The following is a 16383-nucleotide window of genomic DNA, read 5'->3' on the forward strand; positions in this document are numbered from 1 at the left end:
AGGTCCGTGCAGTAGACATGAGCCAGCCCAATGGCCACGGGCTGGGGACGGAGGTAAGTAAAGTAGTTGGCAGACAGGTAGATGAAAGTCAGTACCAATCATAGTTGCTCGCCAGGGGATTCTAATGCAGCTAGTTCACAGGCCAGGGCCTGGAAACATTGAGTCAAATGAGGTGTTGCGTCTAAAACCCCAGCTGAAGATTTCTTAATGAGGGTCTGATGCAGTGGCTCACACTTGTCACTCAGCACTTTGGGAGGCCAAGGAGTGAGGATCACTTGAGGTCAGGAGTTTGAGACCAGCCTAGGGTCTCAGGAGGCAAAGGCAGGAGGCTCGCTTAAACCTGGGAGGTGGAAGATGTAGTGAGCTGTGATCGCACTACAGCACTCCAGCTTGGACCACAAAGTGGGACCCCATCTCAAAATAAATTATTCGTGCTTGTCTGCAATTAGTTATGCTCTTTGCCAGTGGTGCCTCCTCCTTTGGCAGGGACTTGGGGGCTGGGAGTGGGGACAGGAATCCTGAACAGAGGCCGGCGTGAATCTGTGGAGTGTCTCGCATGGACCAGGCCCCACGTCCGCGTGGGTCTGTACACTTCATGGAACTAGCAGAAAAGCACTAGACAGTTGGTGCCCTTTGCCTTCATGTTATGGGTTAGAAAAAATGAACCTCGGAAGAGGCAAGGAATTTGCCCAAAGACTCAGATGTGGCAGGTGGGGTCGCAGGGGTAGCCCCAAGTTCCTTTCTTCCCATTCCAGACACGGCCCCAGAGTGGCTACCAAGTCTGGGGCCTGTCTCAGCTGAGATCCTCCTAAGGCGCGCGGGATCCCACACGCTCTGCCCAACTGAAACGCGGGAATTGATGCCTCTCCCACGGCCACAGCTCCTCTGCCATAAAAGAACAGAAACCTTCCCATGTTCCTCTTTCCATGGAATGTCTGTGGATCTATGCGAGTGCTTGGGTAGAAATTAACCCTGCATCGGGAGGTTAGCAGCCCTAACTTAATTTTCATCCCACAGATAAGGATGGTCAGCCATGAGTTACATAGTTATTCTCGTAAGTTGTTTTGTGTGTGCGCCACACAGAGACGCTGACATCACTCGTCGATTTCATCAGGCCTTGTCCCCTGAGCCTTGGTTGAAACCTGGCTAAGCCATGCTGGCCTTAGGAACCACGTCTGGAGTGCTGGGAGGTGCATGGATTCAGATCTCCGCTGCTGTGGTTGTCCAGTACTGTGTGCGTCACCAGCCCGTGCAGGGGCAGCTGAACCCAGAGGCATTTCTGTGACAGAGGGCCAGCAGGGGGACTGCTGTCTCGTGAAAGCTAACCTCTTCATCCCACACTCTGTGTTTCAGAACAAGAAGAAAACTTTGAGTTTATCATTGTGTCCCTCACTGGCCAAACGTGGCACTTTGAAGCCACGACGTATGAGGAGCGGGACGCCTGGGTCCAAGCCATCGAGAGCCAGATCCTGGCCAGCCTGCAGTCGTGCGAGAGCAGCAAGAACAAGGTGAGGCCCCAGGCTGCCCAAAACCAGGGCTGCGGCTGCTCGGGGAATGCGGGCCCCAAGTAATGCCCCACGGAGGGGAAAATAGAGGACTGGTGTGAATGACAGGACCTAGCTATTCTTTGTGAGCAGAAAGCTCAATAACTAAAACGATCAGAAACACCTGTGTCCATACCGTCATATGTGAGTGTTCCAGCCTGACCATGCTTCCCTGGCAGAAGAGCCAAGGTTAAATCTTCACTCTCTTAGCCAATCCCAGAGGGAATCTTTTGGACTCTTGTGGCTTCTGGGTCCACATTTATTTTTGTTTTGGACAGAATACCCTCAGAAAAAAAGAGATGGACTTAAAAGATGCACTGTTCTCATAAATGCCCAGAATTCAAATTGACATCAAGTTGGAAAACCGTCTCTTGTTAGGGACATAAATGAAAAGTACAGGGTCTATATGAGCGTGCAGGGAGCTTGGGAAGATAAAGTTTCTGTTATCTAAACAGATAAAGCCTGGTACGTGTTTTATTCAATAATTAGAGGTGGTGTTGCAGCTCTTTTCTATATTAAAAAAAAAAAAGTAGAGGCAATTTGTTTTTTGTAGTTATTTAGCTAAAAAAGAAAAAAGATTTTAACCTATTTTTTTTTTCTCTCTTTTTTTTCTTGGAGAGAGTCTGTCTGTCTGTCACCTAGGCTGGAGTACAGTGGCACAATCTCAGCTCACTGCAATCTCCAAGCTCAAGCATTCCTCCCACCTCAGCCTCCTGAGTAGCTGGGACTACAGGCACGTGCCACCATGCCTGGCTTGCTTGCTTATTTATTTATATATTTATTGATTTAATGTATATTCTTTGTGGAGGTGGGTTTCATCATGCTGCCCAGGCTGGTCTCAAACTCTTGGGCTCAAGTGATCCACCGGCCTCAGATGCCCAGAGTGCTGGGATTCCAGGCATGAGCTACTGCACCTGGCTTCACCTGTGTTCTCTAGACTACTGCCCAGTGATATTCCTTCTACAAAAGTCCTTTTTCCCATCAAGGATTGCTTCCATGTCATTATTTTCATGTTTGGTTCTCTTTAACCTCTTGGTTGGGGCGCTGTAGACTTTTGGAGAGCATTTTGATATTTCAAACTACGTTCAACTAGAAACTAAGAGACAGGACGTTACCCACCGACCTGCAGTTTCATTTGTAACCATTTAAAGAAATTTCTGCCAATGATTTATGTGCAGCTTTGTCACTAAAAAGAGAGTCTGTCTTTCAGAAAGATAAAATGTCTTATTTTATTACCCTCTTTAACCAGGGTAAACCAGACCACAGTCATTATTACTAAATGTAATTTGCTTCCCTTTTTAAAAGATGTTTTATACCCAAGGTGGGGAGAACCACTGCCTTTCATTCCATACACCCTGGCTTTACTGGGTCACGTCCACATGCATCCATGATATGCCTCCTGAAACGAGCACAGGGTGCTTTGGGGCCACCTCGATGGGGAGCAACAGTACGCCGCATCCTCCAAGCGTGGGCAGCTCATTCTGAGAAGGAAGGCGGGGAGGCAGAACGTGTTACCAAACAGAGGCACAGATTCCCCCCTTCATGGGAGAATCACAGTCTCTCACGGCAGACTCTGAGCCCATGCCACCTCGACCTAATTCAGGAAGATCTGAGATGGTGGCAGCCTTTCCCATTCCACACCTTGCCAGGCTCCTCCCTGCTCGTGTCTCAGCCGATGCACACGCAAGCCTTTAGAATGCTGCCCCTTGGCCCCCACTAGGCGCCTGTGCTCTGGGGAATTGCTCCCTTGGGAGGAGGATGCGTTGAGCGACCAAAGGTGGCCGACTCCCAGCTGGTCATCTTGGGCATTGGTTGAACAGGTGTGAGGGCATAAAACATGGAAATACTGTCCACAAGGAGTGGCAGGAGGGCAAAAACACAGGCCCAGTTGACCACCAGCTTTATAATGTTTTACCTGCCAGTGGATAATTGAAGCTGATACAAGTATAGGCATAGCTAGACAGACAGACAGACAGACAGACAGACAGACAAACCAACTACAGAAGTGATACATGTACACAGAGAGACAGAAGCACATCCATGTGTGTGTATGTGTGTGTGATCACACATGTACATTCCAGATACCAGTGTAAACTGTTTAAACATATTTTGAATACTTGGGTATCTAACCAAAGGGAATTAAAATTCAATAATGCATGATGCTAATTAGACGGTAGTAATTAATACATTACAATTTATTATTATGTAGCAAGGAATATATTGTTTCACATCAATTTGACAGATGTTTCAATTTATGAAAAATTCTTACACAAAAATCAAGCTTATTGTAACTGTCCTCTGAAATAGGTCAATTTTTGCTTTAACTGTAATATTAAATGCATATTTAATAAATAAGCCTTAAAAACTATACATAGCAGCCAGATGTGATGATTCACGCCTGTACTCCTAGTGCTTTGGGAGGCTAAGGTGGGAAGCTCACTTGAGGCCAGGAGTTTGAAACCAGCCTGGGCAACGTAGGGAGACCCCCCCGCTTTCTACAAATTTTAAAATAGCCAGATGCATGGCTCACACCTGTAGTTCCAACTACTCAGGAGGCTGAGGTGGGAGGGCCACTTGAGCCCAGGAGATGAAGGCTGCATTGAGCTGTGATTGCACTACTCCAGCCTGGGCAACAGAGCAAGACCCTCTCTCTAGGGGAGGAAAAAGGTACATATCCAGTACATATCTTTCACTTCGAACTTCTACTTCCAGGAATCTATTCTTAGTAAATAATCATGGATGTGTACCAAGACTTAGCCGTCATATGTTCTTACAGCATCGTTTATGATAGAGAAAAATTGGAAGTGACTTAAGTGTCTATCAAAGAGAACTTAATAAATAGGTCTTCACTAAGTGGAATGCTATGCAGCCATTTAAAATGATGATGTCAGAGACTTATGTGATGGCACTGAGTAATGAACAGATGTCATTAGGCTGGAAAGGGCAGGTTCCTACGCAGCAATATGTATTATGCTGGCTTTTTAAAGTACGTATGTGTATGTAGATGTGTTTAAACAACAGGCTGAAAGAACAGATATCAAAACGTTAGTAATGCTTAACTGTGGATGGCGATATCATTGTTTATAAATCTTTATGTTCTTTTTCCCCTCTCTGTATTTTCTAAACTTGCTGCAACGAGCACGTATGTTTTTAAATCCTTTTTAAAGAAGACCATAGAGCTAGGTGCAGTGGCTCACACCTGTAATCTCAACACTATAGGAGGCTGAGGCAGGAGGATCACTTGAGCCCAGGAGTTCAAGGCTGCAGTGAGCTATGATCGCGCCACTGCACCCCAGCTTCAGCCACAGAGACGCTGGCTAAATAAATAAATAAATAAATAAATAAATAAATAAATAAATAAAAATAAAGCAAGCCATCAAGTGTAAGGTTAAGAATCAGCACCCCCAGCTATGCTCATGTTCATCCCTGCCCCCACCTTGGTGAGTGGCTTCGTCACTATGGCAACTGAGGGTCTTCAGATGACAGGTGCATCTCCCAGGGTGATGTGCGGTACGGATGGGGTTTTCTGACAAGGAACCATGAGATATGTCTTACAGTGCTGATGAAGCGCCAACCCTGGGCTTATAAACGGATTATTTCTTTCTCATTCTTCATACCAAGTAGACATGTGGCTGCTGCCCAGAAGGTTACCCATTTACCTTCTCCAGGTGACCATGGTCCATGTTTATTCACAGATGATCCAGGCCTCTCCTCTTTGCTCATTTCTGGCAGAGTCCCTCTCAGCTGCTGAGTGTTAAAATGTGACACTTCCTCCCTCCCCAGCCCCGTGCATGATCATTTCTCCTTCAGTTATGCTCTTTCCCAAAGACATCAAAATAGGAGTGTTTGGAAATTACCCTCATTCTACATTTGCTCCCAGTCTGTTTGATCTTTTCCTGACGTTATCAGTGATATGCTTTTCTCCTTGTATTTGTGTCTTCCTCGTGCCCAGTCCCGGCTGACGAGCCAGAGCGAGGCCATGGCCCTGCAGTCGATCAGGAACATGCGCGGGAACTCCCACTGTGTGGACTGCGATACCCAGAGTAAGTGTATGCGGTGGCAGCAGGGGCTGGCGCTCTGCAGCTGGAGACCACATGGTCCCACTAGGCCCGGGTTACAGGGAACTCACGTCTGTCCTGTTTGGCAGATAAGAGTTAACTGCTTTTAGGAAACTGAGATATTTTGTTTGGATTTTACCTTAACAGAGCGCCTTCCACACAAGCCTCGCCCGTGTCTGCAGGGTGCGTTTCTGTGAGTCTTTCCTTGCCTTTGGCATCCGATGAGCAGCAGTCACACCTGGGGTGCGAAGGATTCGGCCCCACAGCCTGTGCCAAGGCTAGGAAGGCCGGGAGTTCAAGACCAGCCTGGGCAACACAGGGAGACCCCATCTCTACAAAAAATTAAAAATTAGCCAGGCATGGTGGCTGGCTTACTTTTTGATTAATCAGTGATCACTTACTGATTTTTTTTTTTTTCATAAAAATAGAATATAATTGGTTCATTCCTGCCTAGAGATTTCTGGGTATTGTTTTTTTAATTTCACAATCATATGTTCTGGGTTTCACCATCAAATGAAGTCTTTGTTTTGTTTTTTTTTTTTTTTTGGTCTTAAATCCGTTACCCACTAATGCCTCTGATTGAACGGATACAAGTTGTCAGTACTGCTTTGTGCCATAGAGTAACCCAGTTTTATTTCATGCTTTCTGTTGTTTAATCCATACTATTATTTTCCCTTTGAAAAAGTCATTTTGTGGTCATGGTATTGAGAGTATGGACTTACTTCCATTGTTGCAGTCCCAGCCCGGAGACAGTATTGGAGACATTCAGTAAACTTCTTCCATTCAGATTTATTTTGTTAAGTAGTGTTTTGAAGAGAAGGAAGTCCAGTTCAAACAAGGTAAGAGGTGCTGGTACCAGGCTGGGTGCCGCCCAGGAGTCAAATGTGCATGGCGTGGTGGGTCCTGCCATCCTGAAGCCTGAAACGCACTGGACAAGGCACCGACCTGCTGACCATGGAGCTAAGTGCTGGGGAGAGTCATCGGGGCACGCAGCGGCCTTGCCACCCACGCAGGAGCTGTCAGTCAGCAGGGCTCTGGAGACCGGCAGGGTGTGTACAGGGAAGGGGCCGAAGGAATCATCGTGAGCAAAGTGAGTGGCTTGAGGAGAGCTGCTCCAGGTGGTTGTAGGATCAGAGGTGCCGCTTGGGCTGGGAAACCGGTAGAAGCCAGTTGGAGTGTGAGTGCTAAGTGAAACTTGCCAGCTTTGTTCTTCATTTGGAAGCAGAGGGACATCACTGGAGTTTCAGAGCAGGAAGGAGATGGACCCTGAGCTCCACTTGGGGAGACGGATCTGGCCAGACCATTTTGAACAGACTGGAATAGAGGCAAAGCAGGGAGGAGGCCAGCCAGGGTCAGCTCGGCCGGGAAGGGAGACAGGAGCCCAGGACTGCTCCAGACAAAAGGGAAGGGAAGCACCCCCTCCAAGAGTCCACTCAGCGGCATAGCAGGCAGGAGAGAGATCAAAAGTCTGTCTACGGCCTCTGTAGAGGAGTCTGTCCCGCGGGTGAGGGAAGGGGTTCTTCTCCAAGTATCTTGAGGTTCTTCTTTAAAGCACCTGCTTATGTTTGAATTTTTAAGTTTTACTTTCAAACGTGTGGTGAAATGAAGTTCGAAGAGAGAAGCAGTTATTTGAAGTATGTTTCTATCAAAAAGTTTTAAAAGCAAGAGCTTTTTTAAAAGCACAAATCTGAGAAATATTAGAACATCCATTAAGGAAAATGCCTGCAGTTGTTTCCACCGTGCATCTGAAGGTTGCTTTAAAAGAAAGTCATCCGTTGCTTGTGGGGATCGTGATACCTGGCAAATCGGAGGTCGCGGGTCCTGTCTGAGATGAGCTTGTGCATGTGAATGCGGATGGGGCTGGGAAGGGGAGGCCAGTGCAGGGGAGGTGTGGGCCAGTTTGTTCTAAGCAAGACCACCTGAGCAGATAGACAGAGACAAAGGGAAGAGGCAGAGTTTGACAATTCAGGAGAAAAGCGATAGCAAGCACGCATTTGCTAAATGTGTGGTCTGTGTCAGCCCCATGCCAAACCCTCGCAAGCGCTGTCTTTTCATTCTGCAACCCTAATAGTTGCTGCTCCTGTGGGCCCCACTTAAAGAGGAGGAATTGAGGAGCCTGAAGGGTCAAGTCATTTGTCTGAGGTCACAGAAATAGCAAGTCCCATAGCAGGATTCAAACCAAGCTGTTGGCCAGCCTGCTGTATTTTCTCAAGAACAAGGGCCTTGAGAAGAATGGAAAGGCTCAGAAGATGTAGCACGTTGGCAAGGATGTGTTAAGTAAAAATACCCAATTTTGGTGAAAGTACTGGGATAGGTACACTGCCCACACTGATGATGAACTGTAAACACCTCCATGGGGCCTTTTGAAAATGTATATAAAAAGCTTTTGAAGAGTGGATGCCCTTGACTCCAGGTGTACACTCCAGGAACTAAACCGATGGGACTGAGCAAGGCAGGCGCAGAGATCTGTCTTTCCAGATGTTCATCACAGTGCTTTATATGGCACAAAATCAGAAGCATCCCAAATGTCTTAACAATTTGAAATGCAGTTCATAGTGATGTCTCCTCTTTTCTACCTTTAAAAATCATGGAAAAAGGCTTAATTGATCCTGGGCGTGGTGGCTCACACCTGTAATCCCAGCACTTTGGGAGGCCAAGGTGGGTGGATCATCTGAGGTCAGGAGTTCGAGACCAGCCTGGCCAACATGGTGAAACCCCATCTCTATTAAAAATACAAAAATTAACCGGGCATGGTGGCGCATGCCTGTAATCCTGGCTACTTGGGAGGCTGAGGCAGGAGAATCACTTGAACTGGAGAGGCGGAGTTTGCAGTGAGCCAAGATCGCGTCATTGCACTCCAGCCTGGGCGACAGAGTGAGACTTCATCTCAAGGGGAAAAAAGGGAGGCTAGGGGGCTTAACTGAGATAAAGAAACTTCATAATGTGCTGTCAAATGAAAAAGGGGTATGACAATGAGTGTGGATGAGCCTAACGAATATTTACAAGTATTTAGCGGGGAAAGATCTGTGAGGCTGATCTCTGAAAGGTCTGAGTGGTAGGATCTTTTGAGGCTTGGGGATTTTCATGCAGCGTGGAAGTTGGAATTGTGGTAACAGCTCCCTGGCTCCCTAATGCTCTAGACCGCCAGGAGCCCCCCTGTCTGCGCACTGGGCACATCCCACAGCACTGTTTCCAGAGTGGACGCTGAGCTTCTGGAGCTTTGGGGGTGCCTGTCTATAAAGGGTTTCCGAGAGCCAGTGAATTTGGGAAACTCTTAACAGCATCCACCTCCCAGGAAGTTGCAGCCTTCGGACACCTGTGCTTCTGGGGAGTCCTGCTCTGAAGATACCTATTCAGCACGGCCCATCCCAGCGTGTCCCAGGCCCATCGGACAGTGGGGCCTTTGTTTAGGGCGCCTGCTGCCTGCCTTCTGCCAGGAACATGCCAAGGGAAGTCCACACCTGAGGCCCCTGAGAATCCCAGGGCTTGGGACCATCAGTGGCTCTCACCAGCAGGTCTGACCTTCATGGACAGGCCCTGAGAGGCAGCCCACCCTTTCTGCTGCTTTCTGTCTGCCCATCCATGTCGTGAATGAAGCCCTGGTCAGAGCTGACTGTGTGCTGGTCCCTCCCGCCCTGCTGCGTGGACCTCACAGGTGCCCCTCTCTCCTGGGCCTTTCTGATGTCTAGAATCCTGCCTTATTTCCCTTTGTGGACTCCAGGCCTGCACACAAGAGGGGACTGGCACCCACCACTACCACCAGATAGCTCACCACAGCCTACGGTAGGAGCACATCCAGGCTCTCATCTTCAGCTTGGCCCACAAATAGAACCTCGGGTCCCACAACGTTGGGTCTCTGTCCCATTGTTGCCTCTTAGTCCTTCCCTGACCACCAGGTTTGAAATCACACACACACATCTCTACTCCCTGCTGTCCTGCCCTGGGGGCTTCCTAGCTCTGGTGTATCGTACAATTTTCTTAGCTCTTTTCTGGTTTGGGCAGGGGCAGGAGTGGGTTGAGATGGGGTCTTGCCCTATAGCCCAGGATGGAGTGCAGCAGTGCAGCGGATGGGCTGCCTCTCAGGGCCTGTCCTTGGTTGCAGAGTTATAATCATGGCTCACTGCAGCCTTCAACTCTTAGGCTCCAACAATCCTCCCACCTCAGACTCCTGAGTAGCTGTGACTACATGTGCATGCCACCATGCCGAGGTGATTTTTTAAAATTTTTGTGGAGAGGTAGTCTCGCTATGCTGCCCAGGCTGTTCTTAAACTCCTGGCCTTCAGCGATCCTCCCACATTGGCCTCCCAAAGTGCTGGGATTATAGGCGGGGGCCACTGTGCTGGGCCTAGTTTTTTTACTTTTTCCTGGTTGGTCTGTCCCCATAGAATCTACATCCTACATTTCTGTGGGCAGGGATTTTTCTCCATTTTCTTCACCGCTGTATCCCCAGAAGCCAGTGTGTTAATATTGGTTGAATATGTGAAGGAACAGATGTAATTACAGCCAACACCTAACACTGTACTTCCCATGGGGCAGCCACTGCTCTAAGTGCCTCGTAGCTTTTAATCCTTCTGACAGCCCCTTGAGGATGGGAATTATTAGCCTCATTTCTCAGGAGGGGAGCTGAGGCCCGGAGAGTGAGAGGCTTGCAGAGGACAAAGGTGAAAAGTCAGTGCTGGCAGGTGGCACGCACACAGGTGTGGGGGCCTGGAGAGCAGGCACGGCAGGCCTGGGGCTGTGGAACCAGCGGGGCCTGAAGCCAGGTCGGGGGCAGAAGACAGTTCAGAGGTCTGAGGCCGTGCCAGGAGGCTGGGATCAGCCACAGGCCGAGGTTCTCCACCCAGGCCGAGACACAGCCAAGTGTCCCAGTTGGCCTTAAGACGTCTTTCAAGGAAATTGCAGTGGTGATGCTTAGATCCCAACCCTTGCCGATGAGTCATTCTCTGCTGGAGCAGAGGCGAGGTTCTCCCCTCAGTCAGCCCCAGCCTTCCCTGTCTCTAAGCGGAGGGTGGTGAGCACGGGGCCCTGGAACCCTTTATCCCCCGCCCCCTGCAACATTTTGGGTTTCACAGAATTCGGAGTCCAGGCACAGGAACGTGTCCCATGCGTTCATGTCGTCCTTCAGATCTGGACCTGACAGTCTGGGGGCTGCTTGGGGGAGGTAGGAGGCGGGTGCACGAAGGTCTGAACAAGGGGCCCGCGTGAGTGGCTTCTGTGTCTGCAAACCCACAGCGGCGTGGAGGGCGGTGGGGTGGGCATAGGAACCAAATCAGAGGTTCTGGCAAGAGTTTAGGCAAGTGGCTGTAGGGATCCAGACGTGAGTGGGGACAGTGTGTGAGACCCTTCCCCACAGCGCTTGGTGATGGGCCGGATGCGGGGACGTGAGGGAGCAGGAGAGGTGCTGGGTTTTGAGCGGTGGTGTGACATGATCAGCAGTACCGGGTTCAGTGGGGCCCTGGCTGTTGTGGGAAGAGGTCTGCAGGGAAGTGACGGGCGAGGCCGCAGACGGGAGCCCCTTGCACCCCAGTTGCGATACTGGTGAGGACGCCCGTCGGAGCAGTAGGTTCGAGAAGAAAGGGTTGGACTTAGGAGAGGTTGAGAACCTTGCGATTGGCTGTGGGAATGATGGAAGAATCAAGGTGGACCCCTGGGGTCCCAACTTGAATAGCTGAGACAGGAAGGACCTGGCAGAAGAATGCATTTGCAGAGTGGATGTTGACGAGGAGATTCTCCCAACTGAAATGTACGTGGTCGTTGCGTGTATGATAATTCGGGAGCCAGGAAGAGGTGTTAGTGCTTGGGTGGTGATTAAAGTGTGGGTTGGGTTGGCCTAAAAGAGACTACAGAGTCGGAAGAGATGACCCCACAGGAGCCCTGAGGTCAGGGAGGAAGAGCTGGGAAAGAGATCACAACAGAGCAACCAGGAAAGTGGGAAAAAAATCCAGAGAGGTTGTCGACCAAAAAGGTATCAGAAGTTAGCACTGGCCCAGCACAGTGGCTTATGCCTGTAATCCCAACACTTTGGGAGGTCCAGGCAGGAGGATTGCTTGAGCCCAGGGGTTCAAGACCAGCCTAGGCAACATAGCAAGACCCCATCTCTGCAAAAAAAATGTAAAAAGTTAGCCAGGCATGGTGGTATGCACCTGTAGTCCCAGCAACTCGAGAAGCTGAGGCAGGAGGATCACTGGAGCCCAGGAGTTTAAGGCTGCAGTGAGCAATGATTGTGCCACCATGAGAGAGCCCATCTCAAAAAAAAAGTAGTAGTCAGTGTTGTGAGGAGTGGTTGGGCAGTGACCAGCCCACAAGAGGCCAAGTGAAATGTTGGCCGCAGGAGTCTTTTGGGTTTAGCCCTGGAAGGGGCTGGTGACTTTGGCTGTGCTGCATCCATGATCTGGAGGTGGAGACCTGGTTGTCAGTGATCCAGAGGTGCAGAAGCAGAGGGGGCCAGTGGAGAGGTGGGCTGTGCAGACCCAAAGGGAGAGCCACAGGCGAGGAGGGGTCCATGCCAGCTGTGTGCCATGCCTCCACCCTCCACACCCCCAGACCAGGGCATCCCCCGTGTGGCCATCCTTCCTGTCCCAGCTGCTTCCTTCCCATGCCACTTGCGCATTGGTTTTGACTGCACTTTTTAGCATTGAGTCTCTGCATTTCTCTGTTCTCTTCTGCTCAGGTTTTCTCCATTTGATGCGTAGGTTTCCCCTTCCCAGCCAGAACCTCTCTGAGGTCACAGACCCCTCTTCTTGCATTTCCTCTTTTTTTTTTTTTTTTTTCTTTGAGAAGGAGTCTCGCGTTGTTGCCCAGGCTGGAGTGCAGTGGCAGGATCTCAGCTCACTGCAACCTCTGTCTCCCAAGTTCAAGCAATTCTCCTGCCACAGCCTCCCGAGGAGCTGGGATTACAGGTGCCCTCCACCATGCCCAACTAACTTTTTTGTAATTTTAGTAGAGACAGGGTTTCACCATGTTGGTCATGCTGGTCTTGAACTCCTGACCTCAGGTGATCCACCCATCTCGGCCTCCCAAAGTGCTGGAGTTACAGGCATGAGCCACCGCACCCAGCCTCTTCTCACATTTCTTGTGGTATCTATCACTGCCTTCTTGCACGTGCAGTAGATGTTAAATAAAGGACCGGTTTTCTGATTTCTGATCAACTGGCATAAAGCTATTGCTGGTCAGTTGACATTTATAAAACAAAAGATGTCTCCCCAGTGAGTCAGATGTGACCTGAGCTACTTGGTCTTTTGTTGACTCTTCAAGTGTGCCCAGAGTAAACACTGCCTATTCCCAGGTGAGTAAGCCGTGTCTACTTACAGCAGTGAAAGCCTTTGCCTCTCAAGGGCAACCCCATTGCAGCACATCAGCTGTAGATTCTAGCATGAAGTCAACCCAGGCCTGAGTTCTTGGTCTTCTGATGATGCCAGCCAGTTTCACGCAGTGAGTGCTCCAGTTCTGGGGTCCCAGTGCTGCTGTCTGAACCCATTTCTTGTCCTGCACAATCCTTGCACTAGTCCTTGGTCTAGTTTCACAGCCCAAAGCCTGTCACCATTCATTCTGCAAGTCAGCATTGGTTGCGCTGCGTGATCCCACCAAAGGGCCTTGCCCGCCAACTTGCCCACAGTGCAGTTGCTTCAGTAGCTATAGTTAAATAAGATCACTGAAAACAGTATTTTTGCACTGTAGTGTACCTCTCTCTCATCTTTGAAATTTGCAAGCATGCCCGTTGTGTACCTCCTGGAAACTTTGATGTGCCAGTGGCTGCAGAGGTAGCAATGAGGGAATGACCAGAGTCACGGTGTCACCCGGCTGCCCCTCAGCACTTCTCCTCGGCAGCAGCTGTCCACAGTGGGTGCTGAGTCACACGTGTTTTTTCCCCATACAGGTCAGCCCTCTCAAGGTGAATGCTGCTGTGACGTATGGGAAAGTGCATCTTTTCTATCCAAACCAACGCTGTCAATTATTTAGTGTGGGAAATTCCAAGGCTTTGGCTTCAGCCAAAAGTGTTCTGAAGCTACTACCAACTGCCAGTCATTTGGGACACCTCAAACAGGACTGAGCACTGGCTAGGGAGCATTTCTTCTAGCCGTGGATGTGGTTCTAGGAAGAGCCTGTCGATGCGAAGTTGGACTGATTTGTGGCCTTGTATTTCTAAGGACAGTTGGAATGAGAGATGATGGTCTGATTGCATTTAGCATTCTGTTCCTCTTCCCATAGATCCTAACTGGGCCAGTTTGAACTTGGGAGCCCTCATGTGCATCGAGTGCTCAGGGATCCACCGGAATCTTGGCACCCACCTTTCCCGAGTCCGATCTCTGGACCTGGATGACTGGCCAGTCGAGCTCATCAAGGTGATGTCGTCCATCGGGAACGAGCTGGCCAACAGCGTCTGGGAAGAGAGCAGCCAGGGGCGGACGAAACCCTCAGTAGACTCCACAAGGTAGGAACTTTGAAAGATGCCTGGCTCCCGACACATTTGCCAACAGTTAGGCAACTGGAAGTGATCGTCATGACGGCCACCATTGGGATGGCCCTGATAACCTGTAGGAGTTCAGGAGTTCTGATTCATCCGGCATAGGAGTGTCTGTGTTTAAAACTGGTCTTAAGCAGACGTGGATAATTCACACTCCTTAATTTTTTATGTTTGTTTTTAGGCCTTGGGGATTTCTCTCCCCCTCTTAGAAATGTATTAAGCTTCTAACTTTATGAATATATTACTTTAATTAATACATTTCTAATAGGCATAAGCTGTGCCATTGACACTAATTATGAATTTTTGATCCTTTAATTTTGTTATTCTTATAGCTTTGGTAAGCATCTGCTCTGTCACTCCCCCCCCCCCCCGCCACCATCACACAAAAGTTATTTTTATGGTAACAAAATATATTTTATTTTCTAAAATATATCTCTAACACATTTAATCAACCGGGTTCAGCAGAATGTATGGTGTAACTCCTCATTAATGTTAATTGTTAAACAGTGTAAAAAACGCATTTATTTTGAGGCCGTTTAGTTTCTCATTTTTCATTTACAGCTATTATAAACCGTTTTTGAGTACACATACATATTTAATGTTCCTAAGAGGTGATAAAATGGCATGTCTTCTCAGAAGGCGTATGGCATGGAGGCAGAACAGAGCATTTCATCTCCGTGCTTGTCCAAAGCAAGTGGCTTCCAGGGTTGCTCAGGTGCTGTGTGTTTTTCCCCCACAATAGGAAGTAGGGGTTTGAGGTTTGCTGTCAGTGTTTGCCTCTCAGGTGTCTGAAGAGATGAAGGGAGAGGAGAGGTCTGCCATCGCTGGTACTTTTTAGGTTCCTCTGATTTGTTTTGCTGCTGATCAGATACAATGAAAGTTCAAGTGGTAATCTGTGGTTCAGCCACAGAAACCGGTTTCTACTGCAGAGCAGTAAGAACGTGAGAAGGGCTGGTGGACTTCAATTCATTAACACTGAAAAATGAATTTGTGGTGCCACCTTTGGCTCACTGGAGAGAATGAAACTGGTGTGTTACTCACCTTGCTCTCTGTATGAGGGATTCTGTGGTAGTGGGGAGGACAGGAAAGGTGCAAAGAACGTATTTGTTTAAAATTACATGGTTTTGATACATGAGCACTTTATGAGTTATGCTGTATAGTGTAAACAGGGGTAAGTTTCTTACAAACCGAAGACATTGTGGACTTTAAAAATTATTTTTCTTGGTTTAACACTACCATAGAAATCGGCTGGGTCATCAACTGTGGACATGCTTAAAACATGAATTCATGTTTTAATACCTATTTTTTCATAGATAATAACATTAGAGGAAACTTGGGTCTGAAAATGAAAAATGATTGGAAGTTAGATTGAGCTGAATGTATGAATACAGAAAACATTGAAATATGTTGGAAAAAACGATGCATCTTACTGTTTATATGTAAAAGAAGCACATTCACTATTTTTAATACCCTGAATTATTAGAAAAGTTTGTTTATCCATCCAATACAATTTAGAAACAATTTAGAATTATTAGAAGCAAATATATGGGTTCATGTTTTACCTGATAAATATTTTATAATTTCATCTTCATTCATAAATGAAGATTGTGTGTGCACAGGTATTTTATAGTTCTAATTTGCATCCTTGAATTAAGTTCTTGAGTGTAGAGCCCAGTCTTTTTTCCAGTGTTAGGTACCTCACATCATTGTATTTTAGAGACCTATTGCCGAGACCTGCTTTCTCACAAGCACAGTGGATGCAGGTCAGTCCCATCTTTTCTTCAGTCACCATAGCTTTCCTAAAGAGCAGTGCCGAGTTGTAATTCCTCTCTGAGACTGTGGTGTTGGTGATGTGGTTCCCTGCTGTTGCTGAAAGTAACTGTGGCATTTCTCAATTCCCTTCGCACCTAAGAAGATAAACACATACAAGAAATGAATGTTTCTTTGTGCCTGTAGTAATTTTCCTGGGGAGTTTTGTTCTCAGTGAAAATCAGCAAATAATCATTGAGCACTTTCTGGTAGAAAAGAAACAGTAAGTGATGATTGCAGTTCCCTGGTGATTGGTGAAGGTTCTCAGGGCCGCCTGAGGATGCCAGGGCTCGGGAGAGTGCTGGCAGTAGGTGCGTTCTGGGAAGTGTCACCGGAGAGATGGCATCTGAGCTGGAATAGGGAGTGATTCCCGGGGCCGCGGCCAGGGGAGGACCAGGTGGGAAGGCTGGTTGGAGGGTGGGAGTGGCCTCGGCGGACTCAGGCTTGGCCCGTGGGGAGGTGTGCGTGTGTCGGCGACTCCAGCACCGTGGACGGCAGCCTCCCATGA

General features: G+C 48.4%; 1 protein-coding gene across 2 annotated transcripts in view; it reads left to right on the forward strand.

The window, feature by feature from the left end:
* Positions 1–16383, forward strand: part of AGAP1 (ArfGAP with GTPase domain, ankyrin repeat and PH domain 1) — a 630727-nt gene that overhangs the window by 537324 nt on the left and 77020 nt on the right. For both annotated transcript variants that reach the window (XM_023228734.3, XM_023228735.3), the window contains 3 exons: positions 1354–1508; positions 5497–5587; positions 13811–14033. In XM_023228734.3, the coding sequence (XP_023084502.1) occupies positions 1354–1508; positions 5497–5587; positions 13811–14033 (469 nt within the window). The remainder of the gene's footprint in view (positions 1–1353; positions 1509–5496; positions 5588–13810; positions 14034–16383) is intronic.

This window comes from Piliocolobus tephrosceles, chromosome 11, assembly GCF_002776525.5.
Source record: "Piliocolobus tephrosceles isolate RC106 chromosome 11, ASM277652v3, whole genome shotgun sequence".
Taxonomy (NCBI): Eukaryota; Metazoa; Chordata; class Mammalia; order Primates; family Cercopithecidae; genus Piliocolobus; species Piliocolobus tephrosceles.